General features: G+C 34.9%; 1 protein-coding gene across 1 annotated transcript in view; it reads right to left on the bottom strand.

Moving 5' to 3' along the window:
- Window positions 1-1,751: 1,751 nt before the first annotated feature.
- LOC106073745 (uncharacterized) overlaps window positions 1,752-21,270 on the bottom strand; it is an 80,151-nt gene continuing 60,632 nt past the window's right edge. Inside the window, exons 29-40 of the mRNA XM_056045599.1 lie at window positions 20,367-20,486; window positions 18,603-18,728; window positions 17,335-17,457; window positions 15,224-15,490; window positions 14,869-15,000; window positions 10,294-10,415; window positions 10,094-10,155; window positions 8,773-8,939; window positions 8,144-8,254; window positions 4,896-5,085; window positions 4,058-4,117; window positions 1,752-2,880 (exon numbers count right to left, since the gene is read on the bottom strand). Coding sequence (XP_055901574.1) covers window positions 1,752-2,880; window positions 4,058-4,117; window positions 4,896-5,085; window positions 8,144-8,254; window positions 8,773-8,939; window positions 10,094-10,155; window positions 10,294-10,415; window positions 14,869-15,000; window positions 15,224-15,490; window positions 17,335-17,457; window positions 18,603-18,728; window positions 20,367-20,486 — 2,609 coding nt within the window. The remainder of the gene's footprint in view (window positions 2,881-4,057; window positions 4,118-4,895; window positions 5,086-8,143; window positions 8,255-8,772; window positions 8,940-10,093; window positions 10,156-10,293; window positions 10,416-14,868; window positions 15,001-15,223; window positions 15,491-17,334; window positions 17,458-18,602; window positions 18,729-20,366; window positions 20,487-21,270) is intronic.

The raw sequence follows: 21,270 nt of genomic DNA, 5'->3' as shown, positions 1-21,270 counted from the left end.
GAAGAACTCTCTCTCTATATATATATATATAATTTTTATGAAATAAACTTTTAATGTTGAATTTTGAAGTAAATGCTTACAAATTTAAATATGCTATGAATTTAAAAAAAACAAAAACTATTTTGTCACAGACCTGTGACGTCCTCATGAGTTATGATGCCAACATACAAGAAAAGTAATAGAAACATTTTAGTAATAAGAAAAAAAAAAACAACAAATATTGATAAAGATTTTTTTTTTCTACTTTAAGTGGTAAAAGAAACTGACATTAAAAAAAAATATTCAATGCAAGTAGTAGCCACAGACAGTCAATAAATATTGCAAATCACTTATAAGAATAAAATGATTCGTTTAAGATTCTTAAATTGACATGATAATAATTAGGGAGTCAAAATAAAATGTCTTATTGCCACAAGGAAATTCAATGTACAATATGTATGTTTCTCACATTAAATCCACATTTAACACAATGACATAAAAAAAAAAACACATGATATATATGATATTAATATAATAAATAATGAACATTTATTATACAATGATAGTCAAATATTTCAAAGTTGGATTCATTACAGGGGCGCAGTGGCTGAGTGGTTAAGCACTTGGCTTCAGAACATAGGGTACTGGGTTTGAAACTCAGTGAAAACATGGATTTTTAGGGCACCAGTGAGCCACCCAACTCTAATAGGTACCTGACTATAGTTGGGGAGAGTAAATGTGGTTAGTCGTTGTGCTGGCCACATGACACCCTGCTCGTTAACCGTAGGCCAAAGTAACAGATGACCTTAATATCATCTGCCCTATAGACTATAGAAAACAGGGACTGAAAGGGAATTTTTACTCAAGTTTGAGCTATAAATAGCCTGTTAGAGAGTTGCTTCCTTAAGAAAAGTTTCCTAGTGGGCAACGTTGATTTGACATTTGCAATTTATCCTTTCAGCATGGTGTGTTATCAGAGGCTTTTATTTCTCATGAAAACATATGCCAACATCCTAAAGCTAGAATATTTTTTTTTAGACTCAACAATTCTTTATTAACTCTTGAACCATGGCTATGGTAAATATCTCTTGATATTTAAACACTGGAATCAGCAATTACTGTTTTAAATAAATTGTAGTTTACATTTTAAGCCAACATTTCTAAATACAGCACAAAAATAATTGATCAATATTAACAAGTCAACTTAATGTAGATTCATAAAGTGTCGTCATATAAATACAGTACTTCAGACATCACAAAAATGCTTTAGATAAAAGCATATTTCTTCTTCCATATGCTAGGACAAATTTTTACAGTGCTTTTTGTTTCAACCACTGGTATTATAGCATGGAAGGGGCTATATCAATATCAACAAGTCAACTTAATGTAGATTCCTAAAGTGTAGTCATATAAATACAGTATTTCAGACATCACAAACATGCTTTAGATAAAAGCATATTTCTTCTTCCATATGCTAGGATAAATTTCAACAAGTGCTTTTTGTTTTGTTTATAGCTTGAAAGGGGCTGCCAGAATCAGCTAGGAAAAATAATAAACTAGAAGATTTTAACATGCCTGCTAAATTAACACATGAATGGGTATAGGCTCTATCTCTTTTTGAAAGAACATTTACAATATAAGATAAGAAGAGATGAGAAGAGATATTGGTACAGCTAACATTATACTCACAGAAAATATATCTAATTTTGTTCTTTTTTTTTATAATATATAAACTTCTAAAAAATATTACAATATAACTTCTTGAAGTTCCCTTACAAAAAAGTTATGTTGGAATTATTCCAAGAACTCTGACCTAGCCAGTTGCCTGGAATTTCCTGGTAATCATCTTCTGGTTTATTTCCAGGAATCTCCTGATAGTCACTATCTTTATCTGACAAATTTTCTGCTATTATCAAATCTGTCTCCTGCACATCTGGCATGTGTCTAGGGATGTTCATATAACCCTTGGCATCTGATTGGCTTCTAGCCACTTCCAATTTACCATCATTAATGTATGGGTTAGTATGCCTTTTGGAGGTATCAGTATTAGGACTTGGGATGTTTTCAGAAATGACCTGGTAAGGTTGTTCTGGCTCTAATCCACTTGAATGAACTTGTCGCAGTTGATTGTGTCTTGTATGAACTTCGGACACAGTGTCACTTTGTGCTATGTCAGACCTCCCTACTTCTGGATTGTTGTCAGAAACATTCACATAGCTCTTGTCACCACCCGACTTCTTTCTAGAAACTTCCAAGTGGCCATCTGTAATGTATGAAGAGTATTCAGCATTTTCCTTGTCAGTGCTGTTTATATCCAAACGCGTGTTTGGAAGTCTTGTGGTAGCAACATTTAGGCCTGGAATATCAGAAATGCGCTGGTAAGGTTGTTCTGGCTCTAATCCACTTGAATGAACTTGTCGCAGTTGATTGTGTCTTGTATGAACTTCGGACACAGTGCCACTTTGTGCTACGTCAGACTTCCCTACTTCTGGATTGTTGTCAGAAACATTCACATAGCTCTTGGCACCACCCGACTTCTTTCTAGAGACTTCCGAGTGGCCATCTGTAATGTATGAAGAGTATTCAGCATTTTCCTTGTCAGTGCTGTTTATATCCAAACGGGTGTTTGGAAGTCTTGTGGTAGCAACATTTAGGCCTGGAATATCAGAAATGCGCTGGTACGGTTGTTCCACATCTGCTCTGCTGCTGTACATCTCCAAGTGTTCATTTTCTGTTTGGCGTCCAGGAATCTCCTGATAGTCAAATTCCATTTCTGGCACAGTCAATGTTGTATCTTGTGTTAGTGATTCTGGTATATCTTCAGGAATGCTCTTGTAGGCATCCTCATTGATATCATTCTCAAATGACAACTGGTTGTAGTCACTGTTCACAACATGTGATCTGAAAGTTAGAAGTGTACATTTGTATTTTTTAAAGTAATTTATGGTCAACAATCTTTTGACTTAGTTGAAAGTGATATTAAACAAAAGTCATTAAAAAGTAATCAATGTCTAGAAGTATCTATCTTATGAGGATACAAATTATTTGTAAGTTTTGATTGCATTCATGCGTGAAGTATCCTTATCTACATTGGACAATCTTTTAAGTAGTTTGAGTAATTTTTATACAAGTTTGTTCTACTAAAGGTAAACAAGATCCCATTCTCTGATAGTTTATGTTTCTTTAATGCTTTTGTTGGTTATCTTATCCTATCTTATATAATACAGACATTGCTTCAAATAAATAGATGATTACGTCCTACGCGTCATGCATTTAGTCATGCATATTGACCAATGACTTAAATTCTGCCAAGTCACTGGTTTTCCTGGCTAGCTCAGGCAACCCATTCCATGCTCTAATAGCACTAGGGAAGAAAGAACATTTGTACAAATTTGTCCTAGCGTATGGGATGAGGATCATAAACAAATAATAACAAAACTCTAGGTGCTAACTATAGACGCCAAATCAGCCATTTATTCTTACGCCATCTTGGTTGATAACAACAGTTACAAGGGAGGTTACAGCTTTCAACTTATTTTTTAAACTGAATTAACTTTAGACCTGCCCTGTTTTAGAGAGATTTGGCTTTAAAAAAACAAACAAAAAAAAAACATTTCTTAGTAGAGCAATACTACTTAGCACTTTTTAAGACAAAGCAAGCTCTGTAGGCCTACTGGAACACACAGGGAATGAGAAAGGCTGGGAGACCAAAGCGAACATGGAGAAGATTGTTAGACCAAGAAGAAAAGTTGGCAAGATGGATGTAGAGTCAACTGAAGGGGAATCGCATTGAAAGGACGGAGAATTACTAAAGTAGCGCTACATTCCACTGGGACACAAAAGGATTTAGGAAGTTAGGTCAGACAGACAACATTTGGTTCTTAGAGAGTAAGCTAAATCCATTCTCCGTCTATTGTTGGCTGCGTTTTACAGAATCTTGAGTCCAATTTTAGTGAAAATTATTCAAAGTTAAATTAAAATTCTATGATTTTTTTTTGTATAGCCTGTCAAAGTGTTTGCTATATTAATTGAGTTTTTAACATAAACACAAATAAAAAAAAAAAAAAGACTAACTTACATTGAGGTAGTGAAATATTTTCTTGGTGCATCAACATACTCTCTCGCTTCAGCAGGAAAACTAAAAGACAAAGTGAAAAAAAAAAGAGTAAAGGTGCAGTACTACTATAAAAGTAGACTACATTGTTAATGTAAACAAAAACCGAAGAACTTAAAATAGGTTTTTAAACTTATGACTGATTTTTTTCTAGGTTTGTTGTTTTTATTCTTGGGTGATTATTTTAACTGTGTAACATCTCAAAGTCCCAGGAGTTGTTTTTTTTTTAATGAAAAATACTCTTTTAAGTTGGTAGGGCTTAGAAAGGTTTTCATTGTACAGAAGTAAAGACATTTCTTATATATTTCATTGGCAACTGTGTCCAACACTTTATATGACTAGCAACTCAGGGACATCAGAAAATCCTAGATACACTTTGTAGAAAAAAAGTTAAGTTCCCTTTCAGATGTTGCCATCTATGGGACAGATGATGTAAAGGTCATCAGTTCATGTGACAAACATAAAGACCAACCACCTTTACTTTTCCCCAACTAATGTCAGGTACCCATTAGAGCTTTTTGGAGAGGTGCCCAAAAGATCCTGAAATAAAAAATCACAGTCTTCACCAGGATTTGAAACTAGGACCTTTGGTTTTGAAGCTAAGCGCTTTGCCACTCAGCCACTGCACCTACAGATCTACTCGGGGACATCTTAATATCCTGGATCCACTGTTGGACATCTTAAAATCCTGGATACGCTCTGGGACATCTTTAAATTATCCATACACTCTGGGACATATTAAAATCCTGAATACATTTTGGTTTAATTGATATGCAAAACATTGATAAGCAAGAGTATTTACCGCTGAGTCAAAACTAAACTCATTTCCTCTGGTTTTCGATGACGTTTTCTTCTGTGACAAAGGATAAGTCCAACTAGTACACCAATAAGAAGTCCTCCTAGTGGTAGTCCAACTGCAAGGCCAATGATTAAATCTTTGTTATCTGGAATGACATCAGAAGAAATATCTATCACACTGTGACTTGTTGGTCCTGAACAAAAACAAATTAAAAATACAAATTAACAAAGTTCCTAGTCATTAAACTATTTATCCTTTGTTCCCAAATTTGCTATCAACACCCTATTCTATTATTATCACATAATCTTATAAATTACACAATGTATCTTTAAAATAGAAAAATAATTTTGATCTACTATTACCCAAGTTGCAACCTAGTTGTGCATGTTAATTAGATGTTTATTAGAGACCTGTACTCGACTAAGTGGAGGCGAGGTGGCTGAGTGGTAAAGTGCTTGGCTTCTGAACCAAGGGAAACAGGTTTGAATCCTGGTGAAGACTTGGATTTTTAAGTTTGTGTTCTTTAGGGTGCCTATGAGTCCACCCAGCTCTAATCGGTACCTGACATTAGTTGGTGAAAAGTAAAGGAGGTTGGTCGTTGTACTGGCTGCTTGGCACCCTGGTCATTGTACTGGCTGCTTGGCACCCTCATTATACTTGTGCCACAGAAACAGATAACCTTTATATCACTTTATATTACTTCTATCAACACATTCTATGCTCTAATGGCACAAGGGAAGTAAGAGCACTTAGAATTAAACACACCATATAGAACAAGAAATATACCAAGTACCAAGCTACAAAATTTGCATCAATTGCTAAAACACACACAAACCAATAACTGTGCTTTCTAGACAATGGGATGTGTGAGTGTCCTAAACAGCATAGCTACCTATCAAGGGGACTCAAGTTAAAATTCTGACTTGAACTGAGCTGTGTTTGCTGAGCGCCTAAAGGGGGCATAAAGACCATCTCCCAGATTTCTCCTCCCCCACTGGTCCACCAAAGAGTTTGGGCCATAGTGCACCTGGCCATGCTATACCACTAAAGATGGGCAATACAAAAATATTTTTTTAAAGTAATTTCTTTAAAGAAGTTCAAACTAGAAAATAAACTTTTTATGCGTCTTTGCTAACAGTATCAGGAAGAACAATCATACAAGTTGATCATTTGAATAATTCCTCATTTGACAAGCAGAAGTAAGGAGCTTAAAACTCTGAAGCAATGAAAAAGAAACACGATTCTTAGTTCAAGAAAAACCTTGACTAAATGCATCATATGTTTTGGATGTTCCTTCATAGTTGAAGAACTTTCTAGTTCAAACCTCCCGCGTGACGATGGGGATGGGAGTGACAGGGTTTGAACCAGGGACCAAACATATTCCGAATGTCAGTCCAGCGCACAAACCACATGACCAGGCAGCCAGACCAGTGCTCTAGAAGGAGCTAGTAAGCAGAAATAGTGACATGAAGAAAAATTCAATGGCCAATTTGAAGTGAACTGGCCTGGCCTGTTTCTTTATTTTTTTGTTTAAGGATTGAAAAACCATGATTCCAAGATTGAACAAAACAAACTGTTTTAAGTGATGCAAAGGTCAATGATAACAAACGCTATGCTAATTAGTACTCATTCTAACACATGAAACGAAAGATGCAGAGAACAAAAATACATTGGAATAAATGTCTACTACTTTTTGATTTCAGAATAAGATAAAGGTTACCAACAAGTATTTCAATGACCCCCTTTGATGGTGTTCCTTTTAACCATTTGACCACACTGGTGCTGTTTGTTTTATAAAGTTTGGATCTTACTTCAGTAAAGCAGATTAATATATTCAAGCCCAAACCTCAAGCAGGATGCCAGGAAGTAGCAGCGGGCAGGGCTTCAATTCTGGATCATTGTGATTAATTCTGGATCATTGTGATTAATTCTGGATAATTATAATTAATTCTGGATCATTGTGATTAATTCTGGATCATTGCGATTAATTCTGGATCGTGATTAATTCTGGATCATTGTGATTAATTCTGGATCATTGTGATTAATTCTGGATCATTGTGATGACAGCACAAAACTCACAACCAAGCAGTTATAGGAATGTAGATTTCTAGTCATAAAATTTCTAGTCATGAAATTTCTAGTCATAAAATTTCTAGCCATGAAATTTCTAGAGTCATGAAATTTCTAGAGTCATGAAATTTCTAGAGTCATGAAATTTCTAGTCATGAAATTTCTAGTCATGAAATTTCTAGAGTCATGAAATTTCTAGAGTCATGAAATTTCTGGAGTCATGAAATTTCTAGAGTCATGAAATTTCTAGTCATGAAATTTCTAGAGTCATGAAATTTCTAGTCATGAAATTTCTAGAGTCATGAAATTACCAATTCAAACAATGCACAGAATGTTAATGACTAGAAATCTGAGAGAGAGAGCTAAGATGACTTTACATACAAGAAGTAATCATGGAGACAAATCATGGAGAAGAACTGGTTTCTAAAACAAAGCTTTATAAGCCATCAAAACAGGCACTTCCAGGTTTCTGCATGCGTGCTACTTTCTTAATCCTCTTTAAAAAATGCACAAAGATGTAGCATTCTTTCATACAATAAATTTATAGGAGTTTCACTTTTCTTAACACACACAAAAAAGCATGAGGGATAAATCATCATCATCATCATCAAACTCCGTTAGAGTGAGGGTTTGAGAGGCTCAAATCCTCTCTTGCAAAAGCCCTGGACAGAAACCCTGCTGTCTTGCGTAGTGCATAAATGTCGCCATACAGGTGGAGAATTTTGGGTTTCCCAGACCTGTCGAGACGGAGATCAGCAAGTCTGGGGCAGTCAAACAGAGTATGAGGCACGGTTTCCTCTTCTTCCCCGCAGCGGGGGGAACCGTGAATCAAAATTTGGCTATAGCCGTGAGAAATATGAGCCAACGGGACAGTGGCCTGTCTTGCACTGTGCTATAATAGCTTGCTCAGGCCTGGACAGCCTCCACCACGGGGAAGTGCGGTCAGGGCGCCTCATGCACTCCCAGACTCCACGGGCTTTTTGGGACTTGTCCCAGCACTCAAACCACTTTTCCATTTCTGTTTTTTGTATTATAGCCAGGGCTTGATGAAAGCTTACAGCCAGATCAGTGGGTGGAGGGATAAATAGAATGGCAAGGGAAATATTTTTTTTTTACTTTAACATTTAAGCTAATGCTAGGTAGTTTCTAAAGTGTTTAAAATGTAATTAACACTGACTCACCGTTGTTTGTTTCACACTGTAAATTTCCTGTGTCTCCTTCACAAGTGTTCCCAGTGAGGCATGCTTTCTTGATCACACTGTATACATCACAATAGTTGTCGGTATTTGGAACTGGGGGAGAAAAAATGAAAACAAAGAACTTGTAAGAAATTGTGATATACAAAACCAAAGCTAAAATAAACTTAATCGCTGCAATAGACTTGAAAAGCAATACTTTCTAAGCTCTACTTTGACCAAATAGACAGGAGAAACAATTCCCTTTGAAGAAATAATGAAATGTGTGTGCATCTCTTGTACTTTTAAAAAGTACTTTAGAAATTGTTATTTAAAAACAATATTTCATCCCACATCTTACATACTTTCAATCTGGATATGTTCATTTGTGAACTCAAGCATCATAGTTATATCCCTTATCTGACAGGAACAGAATATTAAGTGATGATAGTCTAGAATTTCTCACATTTTTTACACACAGAAATCTACTGCAACAAATAAATACTACAAGCTATTAATATACAATGTTATAGAAAGTAAGAAAAAAAAATGTTTTGCCAAGATAACATATCACAAGGCATATGATCGTAAACAATAAAAGAACTAACCAATTTCAACTACATGATGGGTGTTACCTGTTTGGTTATCGACAGCAAGGTCCAAGATCGGTACAGTCGTATTTCCTACAGTAAACTGTTTAGCAGATTGAATAACGTGAACATACATTGCTACATCATTGGTTGGGTTGGTGGAATAGTTCAAATCAAACCGCAGCAATACATCAGCAATGAGAGAACCTTTGCTGAAAGTCGAGAAACATATTTTGGATGATTTGGCAATCAATAAAGGTTTCTAAGTCTAAATATTCAGATAAGGCTTTATAATGTGTATATTACATCTTATATTTTCAATAATAGATAGTCTTTTTGAAAAGAAGAATTGATGCATGATAGGTATTTCAATGTGTATATCTAATTATTTATTTCTATTAGGTCTATAAACTCTATTTTACTGTATAATATAAGTCTATTAGTAAAACACTTCTTGCATTAACAGTGTCTGATCTATGCAGGGCTAAATATAATCAACTTAAATGTAGTTTGCATTTTTGACATTAGTTAGCAGGTCATCGTGGCGTTCAATTGCTATAGTGATCTGTTTCTGATCACTTCATTGGTGGTGTGGCTTTTGTAAGTATAAGTACATTGTCAACCAAACTCTAATGGGTATCTGACATTAGTTGGGTAAAGTAAAGGTAGTTAATCATTGTTGCTGACTCCATGTGACACCCTCATTAATCCAAGGCATAGAAACATTGTCTGCCATGAAAAGTGTGTAATGTGTATGTGTGAGCCGTACATTATAATAATAATAATAATAATAATCTTTATTCCATATGGAAATTTGTCTTACAATTTGTGCATTACACCAAACAAAAAACATTATAACTATAAGAAACCAAAGTGTACATTCACACCAGACTCACTCATAATTTACATGTGACAAAGTTTATATCAGATTGTACTTATTTAATGATTTGATTGCCAGGGGAACAAAAGAGTGTTTGTGTCTGTTTGTTTTTGCTATCAGTGTCTTGTATCTCTTTTGTGATGGTAAAATCACAAAATCCTGACACAAAGGGTGATTTTTTATTTCGAGGATCTTGTTAGCTTTTTTATAGATGTTTGTCTCAAACAACTTCCCAAATGGGGTTTGTTTTTTGCCAATGATTGTCATTGTCAAAGAGTGAAGCTGATCAGTCAGTGTATATAGACAAATGAGTTTTGAAAGAAAAACAGCTATTTATAGTTGACAGGACAAGCTACAAACAATGTCAGATGTGGTACAAGTGATATTTGAGGTGTAACAAAATTAGGTCTCAATGAGCCTAAAGGTAAGTAGTGTTATTTGATAATTAATAGTCAAGGCAGTTTTACTTTTGACATGAATACTCACACAAATTTGACAATCTTTGGAGGAAGAAAGGCTTCTTTGGTCCCAGTATACAAACTCACTAACTGAGAGAGAAAAATAGAATTTTTAAAAAGTAAACTATGCATTTTTCAAGAGACAATTATTAACAATAATCTGAACTGAATGTTAATGGACTGAAGTTAATGTATAAGAATTGATGAGATGATTCTCAAAGCTATTACCTGTTGTTCTAATTGTTTGGCTATGACCATAAATTCATGTGTGTTGCTGTCTAATAGATTTTCACTTATAAGACTGTAAGGATAATCCAGTTTCAGAACAAGTGAATAACTCCTGAAATTTGCTGATAAAAAAAAAGTTTTTTTTGCTTAAATGAAGGAAGTAATAGAAATATTTTTAATGTATGCAAGACAGTTAAATAATTTTAGATTTTGTCCACTTCTAAGATTCTTTAAGTGGTGAACAATCTATTATTCCATTATCATCCCAAACACCTCTTGAGTGAAGACTAAGACTGAGACTAAGACTAAGACTGCTTTATTGATCCTTACGGAAATTTGTTGTGATTACAAGGACTCTTTTCTCATATAAAGACAACACAACAGAAAAATACACATAAATACAACAGACAACATAAAGAGTTCATTCAGCGACTACACACAGGCATCTTGGTGCATTTCATATTCCCTGATCAATGAGTGGCGGTGATAGAGTCTGACCGAGTGAGGTACAAATGAGTTTTTGTACCGCTCCGTTCTTGTTTCGATTGACAGCAGTCGCCCACTTTGCGACGACCTGGCGTAGTTCTGATGGAGCGGGTGGCCGTTATCTTCCAAGATTTTTTCAATTTTTCTTAGGCACTTTTGTTCAAAAAGTTCCTTTAAATGTGGTAATGTTGTGAGTGTAATTTTTGATGCTTTTTTAATGATGTTTTCTAGACGTCGCAACAGTTTAGATGAGGCGTTGCCTTGACAACAAGTTATTCCGTATGTTAGCAGATTTTGTATAGTCGCGCCGTAAAATGTCTCAAGGATCTTCTTGCTTAGTTTAAAGCTATTGAGTTTGTATAGAAAAAAGAGTCGCTGGGCTGTTTTCTTTGTCAGAGTTCCAAGGTGGTCTTCCCATGAAAGCTTGTTGTTGATGATAACGCCTAGATATTTATATGCCTTTACTTGTTCTATAGATGTAGTGTTTATTTGCAGTTCACGTATAGTTTGTTTCTTCTTTCTAAAATCTATTATAAGTTCTTTAGTTTTTGTTACATTCAGTTCTAGAAAGTTGTCGGTGCACCAGTTTGTAAACTCTTCTATTGAGCTTCGATACTGAGTTTCGTCTCCTGAAATAAGACCGACTATGGCAGTATCATCAGCGAATTTAATGAGTTTAACTGAGTCATAGATGCTTCTTATGTCATTAGTGTAAAAAGTGTATAGTACAGGAGAAAGTACACAACCTTGTGGAGCACCTGTACATAGTACTCGAGTTGACGATTTGAAGTTGTTGACTTTAACATACTGGGGCCGTTGGGTTAAAAAGTTTAGAACCCATGCTTGTAAGTAAGGGCTTACATTTAAGTTACTCAGTTTGTTTATCATTAGATGTAGCTGTATGGTATTGAAAGCTGAGGAGAAATCTAAGAAGAGGACTCGTGCGTATGTTTTGGGTATATCGAGATGCTTATAAAGCTGGTCCAAAAGCAATAGAATGGCATCCTCAGTTCCTCTAGCTGCTTTGTATGCAAATTGGTGAGGGTCTAGGCTGTTATTGACTTTTGCTACAAGTTGTTTAAGCATATATTTTTCAAAACATTTCATAACAATAGGTGTTAGTGCTACTGGGCGGAAATCATTTAACAATCTATTTTTGGTTTCTTAGGCACTGGTATGATCTCTGAAGTTTTCCAGATGTGTGGAATTACGCAAATTAAATCCTCATTTTAAAAGCAAGATGGAAGTCCAATCAATAATAGAGTAAAAACAGTCGCTCCATATTTCTCAGTTGATAGTGTAAAAACAGTCACTCCATGTTTCTCAATTGATAGTGTAAAAACAGTCACTCCATATTTCTCAGTTGATAGTGTAAAAACAGTCACTCCATGTTTCTCAGTTGATAGTGTAAAAACAGTCACTCCATATTTCTCAGTTGATAGTGTAAAAACAGTCGCTCCATGTTTCTCAGTTGATAGTGTAAAAACAGTCGCTCCATATTTCTCAGTTGATAGTGTAAAAACAGTCGCTCCATATTTCTCAGTTGATAGTGTAAAAACAGTCACTCCATGTTTCTCAGTTGATAGTGTAAAAACAGTCACTCCATATTTCTCAGTTGATAGTGTAAAAACAGTCGCTCCATGTTTCTCAGTTGATAGTGTAAAAACAGTCACTCCATGTTTCTCAGTTGATAGTGTAAAAACAGTCGCTTCATGTTTCTCAGTTGATAGTGTAAAAACAGTCGCTCCATGTTTCTCAGTTGATAGTGTAAAAACAGTCGCTTCATGTTTCTCAGTTGATAGTGTAAAAACAGTCGCTCCATATTTCTCAGTTGATAGTGTAAAAACAGTCGCTCCATATTTCTCAGTTGATAGTGTAAAAACAGTCACTCCATGTTTCTCAGTTGATAGTGTAAAAACAGTCACTCCATATTTCTCAGTTGATAGTGTAAAAACAGTCGCTCCATGTTTCTCAGTTGATAGTGTAAAAACAGTCGCTCCATGTTTCTCAGTTGATAGTGTAAAAACAGTCGCTCCATGTTTCTCAGTTGATAGTGTAAAAACAGTCGCGCCATGTTTCTCAGTTGATAGTGTAAAAACAGTCGTGCCATATTTCTCAGTTGATAGTGTAAAAACAGTTACTTCATGTTTCTCAGTTGATAGTGTAAAAACAGTTACTTCATGTTTCTCAGTTGATAGTGTAAAAACAGTTACTTCATGTTTCTCAGTTGATAGTGTAAAAACAGTTACTTCATGTTTCTCAGTTGATAGTGTAAAAACAGTCGCTCCATATTTCTCAGTTGATAGTGTAAAAACAGTCACTTCATGTTTCTCAGTTGATAGTGTAAAAACAGTTGCTCCATGTTTCTCAGTTGATAGTGTAAAAACAGTCGCTCCATGTTTCTCAGTTGATAGTGTAAAAACAGTTGCTCCATGTTTCTCAGTTGATAGTGTAAAAACAGTTGCTCCATGTTTCTCAGTTGATAGTGTAAAAACAGTTGCTAAATGTTTCTCAGTTGATAGTGTAAAACAGTTGCCTAAATGTTTACCATTCATATGATACTATAAATAAAGTTTTCCCAACTCTCCCTTTCTGCAGTTACTTAAAGAAGTTCTTTAGTTCACAAAAATCTAAGGAAATGCTTAACTTTGTTTATGAAATGTTGTAACTCAACAAGTATTAGAATCTTTCATGTTCCCAAACTACAAGTATTAGAATCTTTCATGTTCCCAAACTACAAGTATTAGAATCTTTCATGTTCCCAAACTACAAGTATTAGAATCTTTCATGTTCCCAAACTACAAGTATTAGAATCTTTCATGTTCCCAAACTACAAGTATTAGAATCTTATATGTTCCCAAACTACAAGTATTAGAATCTTTCATGTTCCCAAACTACAAGTATTAGAATCTTTCATGTTCCCAAACTACAAGTATTAGAATCTTTCATGTTCCCAAACTACAAGTATTAGAATCTTTCATGTTCCCAAACTACAAGTATTAGAATCTTTCATGTTCCCAAACTACAAGTATTAGAATCTTTCATGTTCCCAAACTACAAGTATTAGAATCTTTCATGTTCCCAAACTACAAGTTAGAATCTTTCATGCTCCCAAACTACAAGTATTAGAATCTTTCATGTTCCCAAACTACAAGTTAGAATCTTTCATGCTCCCAAACTACAAGTATTAGAATCTTTCATGTTCCCAAACTACAAGTATTAGAATCTTTCATGTTCCCAAACTACAAGTATTAGAATCTTTCATGTTCCCAAACTACAAGTATTAGAATCTTTCATGTTCCCAAACTACAAGTTAGAATCTTGCATGTTCCCAAACTACAAGTATTAGAATCTTTCATGTTCCCAAACTACAAGTATTAGAATCTTTCATGTTCCCAAACTACAAGTATTAGAATCTTTCATGTTCCCAAACTACAAGTATTAGAATCTTTCATGTTCCCAAACTACAAGTATTAGAATCTTTCATGTTCCCAAACTATAAGTATTAGAATCTTTCATGTTCCCAAACTACAAGTATTAGAATCTTTCATGTGCCCAAACTACAAGTATTAGAATCTTTCATGTTCCCAAACTACAAGTATTAGAATCTTTCATGTGCCCAAACTACAAGTTAGAATCTTTCATGTTCCCAAACTACAAGTATTAGAATCTTTCATGTGCCCAAACTACAAGTTAGAATCTTTCATGTTCCCAAACTACAAGTATTAGAATCTTTCATGTTCCCAAACTACAAGTATTAGAATCTTGCATGTTCCCAAACTACAAGTTAGAATCTTGCATGTTCCCAAAATACACTTTATAGAAAAGTCTTTCCTTACCCTCAGAGTTTAACAATATATTGATGTTCAAAAGTTAATCTTAACAAGTTCATTTAATCTACAAGCATGTCATCCTTAGGCCAATAGTTGTATCAACAACTCTCATTCAGGTATGAATATATGTCCTACAAAAGGAAAAAGTCCTCACCAATACATGTCCTACAAAATGAAAATGTCCTCACCAATACATGTCCTACAAAATGAAAATGTCCTCATCAATACATGTCCTACAAAATGAAAATGTCCTCACCAATACATGTCCTACTACTTCCCAGTTTGTACCCTGCTTTACAGAGACAGTCAAATGTTCCATCCATGTTGATACAGTCTTGCGAAGTACTGTTGCAGTGGGTCAACAATGGATCAAAACATTCATCTACATCTAGTGAAAAAAAAGTTTAATTTTGTTTGAATCATTTATCTTCATCATTACAGAAATATTTATTATCAAAGTAATTTCTGAAAGTACTTGGCCCCAATGATGCTAACGAAGGTCTATATCACTCTGCAATCACATTTTAAGTCAAAGCATTCAGCAATGGCTACATCTTTAACATAAAACCAAATTTTATACTTTATAGGTTTTCAAAACAAAGAGGACACACCTGTACAAAGAGTCTCATTGAATTTTTTCTCATATCCAGAGGTACATCTGCATTCAACCAAACCATCATTCAGATTATGACACTGGACATGGCTTCCTGGACAATAGGTGAGGTCATCACACTCGTTATAGTCTACATCACGCTTGTTGCCATCCCTGCCAGGCTCGCAAAGACACTGCCCAGTGACATTATGACAGTCCACGGTGTTGTCTGACACGCTGTCACACCAGCTGCTACAGTTTACTCCCAAGTTCCACTTATCACATTCTAGAAAAAAAAAAAAAAAAAAAAGAAATATATCAGTGAATTTTTAGTTGCTGAATTGATGCTGCTTCTTGCTGCTGAGCCATATGTGCAAAAATGTCATCAGACTAAATTACTCATTTCTATGTATGGCTTCAACCAGTAGTGAGATGACTGTGGATCATCTCATGGCAATGAGATGAATTCCTTGGGATAGGCTATAATAACTTTAAAGGCTGCATTAAAAAAATACTGATGCATCACTGGGGAAATGAATTAACCCTTTCTCTCCTCATCGACGATACCATCGTAGATTTGACCGCATTAAATTAAATTAATGTTTAACTTTTAAACTTTAATTTTGAACTATATAAAAAGAGCATGCATTTCCCTTTAATTCTATACCAAAAACAACATTTTCTGATAACAAACAACAAAGCTATTGAAGCCCAATCATAACAGGGGTAGTGAAATAGTAATGAGTAAAATGAAGATTAACAAAAATAATTACGGAGCGAAAGAGTTAATGACAAAAAACAACAACATATGAATAAATTACGAAATTCAAATACTATGATTCACATACAGTGGAAAGGCATTGACACTGAAACAAGGAAAGAACAGACCCCTAATGATATATATGTAATGTATTAACAATTAATCGATGCTGGAGACTGATCTCAATGGAAATAATTTTGTAGCATATTGTCCCAATTCATATGGAAAAACCAAAGTCTAAATAAGTCTAAATTACTAACATTGAATAAAATCAATGGCCTCCTTCAGTCACCAAGCAATGTAGATCATCTCATTGAAATGAGATGAAACCTTGAACATTAGCAATAGTCTGAAAAATGTGGTTAACTACAGCCATTCTGTCAATTCCAGGTAGCCGATGTATCCAAAGAAACAGCAGATGGAATACAGTTAGAGATCTGTGGAGTTGCGGGCTCTGCCAGGATGTAGCATTCGCTGAATCAAGCTGCCTAAGGGTCACTGGCTCCTGAAGTTTCATCAGGGTTGGAATTGGTGGCTGAGTTGTAAAGAGATTGATTTCTAAATGGAGGGGTCTCAGGTTCAAATTCAAGTGAAGAGAGTGATTTTGACTGAGGATTTTTAAGGTGCCCCCAGAGTCGACCCAACTCTAATGTTGGGGAAAAGTAAGATTGACTTACATGAAACTTTTGTTAACTATGTCTACAGAAAAAGAAGACCTATACACCATCTGCCCCATACATCATAGGGTCTGAAGAAAGGTACTTTGCTTAAGTGAATGCCATGAGGTGGACTATTTATCATAGGTCATTTGAGAGGTTATCAGAGGTCATCTGAAATGCAAGCAGTAGAATGCCAACATACTAATAACATACTTGAGGAAAAAATGTCAACACAATGAACATTATGACAAGGGGAGACTACTTAATGAAAACAAACCAAAAAGAAAAACAAGCAAAATACAAAAAAAAAAAACACAAAAAAAACATTTTTTTTTTAAAACATAACTTCTATTAAGCATATCAATTAGTTTGGATCAGTCATGAAATTCAGTGTGTAAAGATCTAGACTAACAATAATAAATCTGTGTGATTAGAAATATTTTTACCAATTGTTTTTGTTTAGCGCAATTTCATGCTTTTAGCATTCTCATTATGCTATGATCCTATAAATTGTCTGGATATTTACAAATTGTTTCTAGATTTAATGTGACCAGTGGTATTGCAATCATTACCACTTTTCATGTTTATTTCAGTTCTGAACCATTGATAATATTTGAAATATGCATGACGCGTAGGACGTAATCATCTTCTTTTTTGAAGTAACGTCAGTATTATATAAGATAGATAAATAACACTGTTTCTATCACTAACCTATACAATCCATCAAATTGTCAGCCAGTGTAAAACCTTTGTTGCAAAAACAAACTTCAGCTCCATTCACAAGGGTACATCCTTGGCTGCAGTTGAGGTGTTCATTCTTACACAGCTCAAGTACTGGTTGGAAAACAAAAGCAGACTAGGACTTTCATCCAGACAAATAGAACAATGTTTAAGGAATAGTCTAAATAGATTTCAATGGCTCACAGAATTCAGAAAAACATTGGTTCTGTAAGGGTATTGCCAGAAGTGGTTATATCATCATCATCATTGGCCTCCTTCAGATGTAGAACGACTGTGGTTCATCTCAGAGCACACTTCCTCATGTGGCTGTGGAGCCCTATTTTGGAGAGACACTCCCGTCCACAGATAGCGCAGGTTATGGTGGCTTTTGCTTGGGTGGTAGAGGAGTTGGCCGTTTTTCGGGTATTGCCAGAAGTGGTTATGGATATAATTATTCCACAACTTATAAATTGTTTTCAATGGTGTGTGTTTTAAATAGCCTCTGACAACCAACTAACATTGGTTCTAACAGTTATTAAATACCGAAAGAAGGCAGATGAGTATCTAGATACCTATACCAGAAAGCTTGGTACAGGAGGGACTCATTAACCTTGTTTGGCTACTCAATTAGGAAAAGGAAAACTCAAAATCCAAACACCCACAGCCCTATCACTAAACCAAATCATGGGAAAGGCTCTGGGGATGAGTCAACCATGAGAAAACATCCAGTGACCCGAGCCAGTGACAGTTAGGTAGCTTGTCTGGTCGTGCGGTTTGCGCGCTGGATTAATGTTTGGATTTATCGATGGTCAGGGTTCAAACCCTGCCCACTCCCATCCCCCGTCGTCCTGCGGGAGGTTTGGACTAGGAAGTAAACTATCTTCAACTCTGAAGGAACATCCGAAATATGTAAAACATTTTACAAACAAACTCTGGCAGACCTCGAGGTGCTGTTAACCTCAAACTGTACTGGTTATTTTCTGTCCCTTTGGACTAAACAGCTGGTTGAAGAACTGCTGTGTGGGCAAGGTTTTGACCATAGCCAATGCCCAGGCTATGAGATGAGACCTATCTTACAAGTGAAGGAGTCTGATGATTAAAAAATTGACTCCATAAAGAAAGAAAGATTGTGTAAAAAGATACTAAAAATAAAATGCTGAGATGATAGTATGATTTAATTAAAAGGTATGGGTAAAAGAAACTAATTAATTTACTTAGTCATAGAAATGTGCATTGATATTTTAAAAAAAAGTACCTACCTTTAAAACATGCCCTTCTGTCTTCCCTTAGTGTATATCCATCAAAACATCCACAGCTGTAGCCACCCACATTGTTAATACACTTGTGTTGACATTCTGATGTGTCCAGCTCACATTCATCCACATCTGACCAGATACAGAGATGCATGTTTTACTTCAAACAGATGGAAAATATCTTGGGACAAAGATGTCCTTTACTAATGCACAGTTTTTTATTTCTTCATGATCACTTTTTTTTTTAAATAAAAAAAAATACTTCATTTTTTACGGTTTGTTTTAAGTCCACCCAATTCTAATGGGTACCTGATTTTAAATGGAGAAAGTAAAGACAGTTGGTCATTGTGCTGGCCACATGACACCATTGTTAACTGTCAGCCAAAGATACAGTTGATGTTCACATCATATGACATTCTGCCTTATAGCTCACAAGGTCTGAAAAAAGATTTTTACTTTTTTTACATTAATTTTTTATAAAGTTTGTATGAAGTACCCACTCAATGTTGCTTTTCATAATTGAAGTTCTGCCTTCACAATTACTAATAATCTCACTTTAATTTTCTCCCTATCTCAAAAATAAAATGCTGCAGAGTTCAACCTTTTTTTCAGATTTGTTCTTAGCTCAAGAGTACACAAACTAATGCCCCACAAATCTAAACATATAGCATTTAGCTCAAGAATAAATAAACCAATGTTCTTAACAAGATTTGCTTAATGCCATAAAAATGAAAGATGCACAAGATTCATCAAACTGAATAAAGATATGATTCTTTCAGTGTTTTATGGGAATAGAAGGGAAAAGAATATATTTTTAAACCTGTGAAACTGCCATTGATAGTGGTGCCTAATGCTTGGCACAAGACACCTACACCGTTCCTAGTAGTTTGTGTAATGCCAAAAAGAAGAAACTTTAACACCAATAAACCTTGTTGAGCCCAGCTCTAGAAGTAACACTTTCAAGCATATGTAAATATAAGCTCAAGAAATAAACAAATGAAAACTAAAACAATGAAAAGCTTTGACTAGTCTGATACACACATTCACAAAGCTGGATATAAATGGCACTTGTTCAAATCTCAAGTCTTTGGTTCACGCATTAGAATTTCAATGTATCTTCACAAACAAAAGCACACATCAAGTTGTTGACAAACTCAATGACAACTTAACAACTTCCGAGGGAACTACTAATAGTGCAGTTGCTTCATATGCAGCTTTCTAACAGACCACTGTAAATAAAGCACAGTAGTTTTCATGCCAATCAACTTCTTACTTTTTAGAGTCAAATTTAGTAATAATTTCATCATAAGGAACTGACATCCACATATGCACAAAGTTGGCATTGCTAATTGATTTTATGGAACTATTGTCATGTTTTTGTTACCAGAGTGTGGACCGTTTGGGGCAGCACTGCTAATGTTCACCATTCTCAGGTCAGCTTGACTTTCACCTATCCCTTAGTCTGTTGGGGGCACCATACTTGTGGACATGTTTTGATCATACATGATCAAAGCAAAGGAAATTTTAAAATCAATGACAGAACTGTGAAAATTACCTAGCACAAATTACCTAGCACCTAGCACCAGCTTTGGGGGTGAAAAAAATTTTAAGAAAAAAAAAATACTGCTCAGCTCTGCTACAGACAAATATTAAGATGATTGAGTGATAATATTGGACAGGTACAAATGACTGGGAATCACTAGTTTTAAATTTGAAAAACATCCCTTGATAATCACTGAAGCACATAAGCAGAAGAATAACCTATTTTACCTTGACAAGTTGTGCTGTCAAGTGTAAATCCATCTTTACACCTACATACGTAGGAACCCGGAGTGTCTACACAGATTTGTTGGCACAAATTTAATGTAGCATCCTTACATTCATCTATATCTGAAATCACACAGTTTAGTAAACTATTAATACATGTATTAACATCTGAGCTAGGAACACACAGTTTAGTAAAGTATTAATACATGTATTTACATCTGAACTAGGAACAAACAGTTTAGTAAAGTATTAATACATGTATTAACATCTGAGCTAGGAACACACAGTTTAGTAAAGTATTAATGCATGTATTAACATCTGAACTAGGAACACACAATTTGGTAAAGTATTAATACATGTATTTACATCTGAACTAGGAACAAACAGTTTAGTAAAGTATTAATACATGTATATACATCTGAACTAGGAACACACAGTTTAGTAAAGTATTAATACATGTATTTACATCTGAACTAGGAACACACAGTTTAGTAAAGTATTAATACATGTATATACATCTGAACTAGGAACACACAGTTTAGTAAAGTATTAATACATGTATTTACATCTGAACTAGGAACACACAGTTTAGTAAAGTATTAATACATGTATTAACATCTGAACTAGGAACACACAGTTTAGTAAAGTATTAATACATGTATTTACATCTGAACTAGGAACACACAGTTTAGTAAAATATTAATACATGTATATACATCTGAACTTGGAACACACAGTTTAGTAAAGTATTAATACATGTATATACATCTGAACTAGGAACACACAGTTTAGTAAAGTATTAATACATGTATTAACATCTGAACTAGGAACACACAGTTTAGTAAAGTATTAATACATGTATTTACATCTGAACTAGGAACACACAGTTTAGTAAAGTATTAATACA

Source organism: Biomphalaria glabrata, chromosome 11, assembly GCF_947242115.1.
Source record: "Biomphalaria glabrata chromosome 11, xgBioGlab47.1, whole genome shotgun sequence".
Classification (NCBI taxonomy): domain Eukaryota; kingdom Metazoa; phylum Mollusca; class Gastropoda; family Planorbidae; genus Biomphalaria; species Biomphalaria glabrata.
The sequence above is the reverse complement of the archived record's forward strand: the minus strand, read 5'-3'. Positions and strand labels throughout refer to the sequence as shown.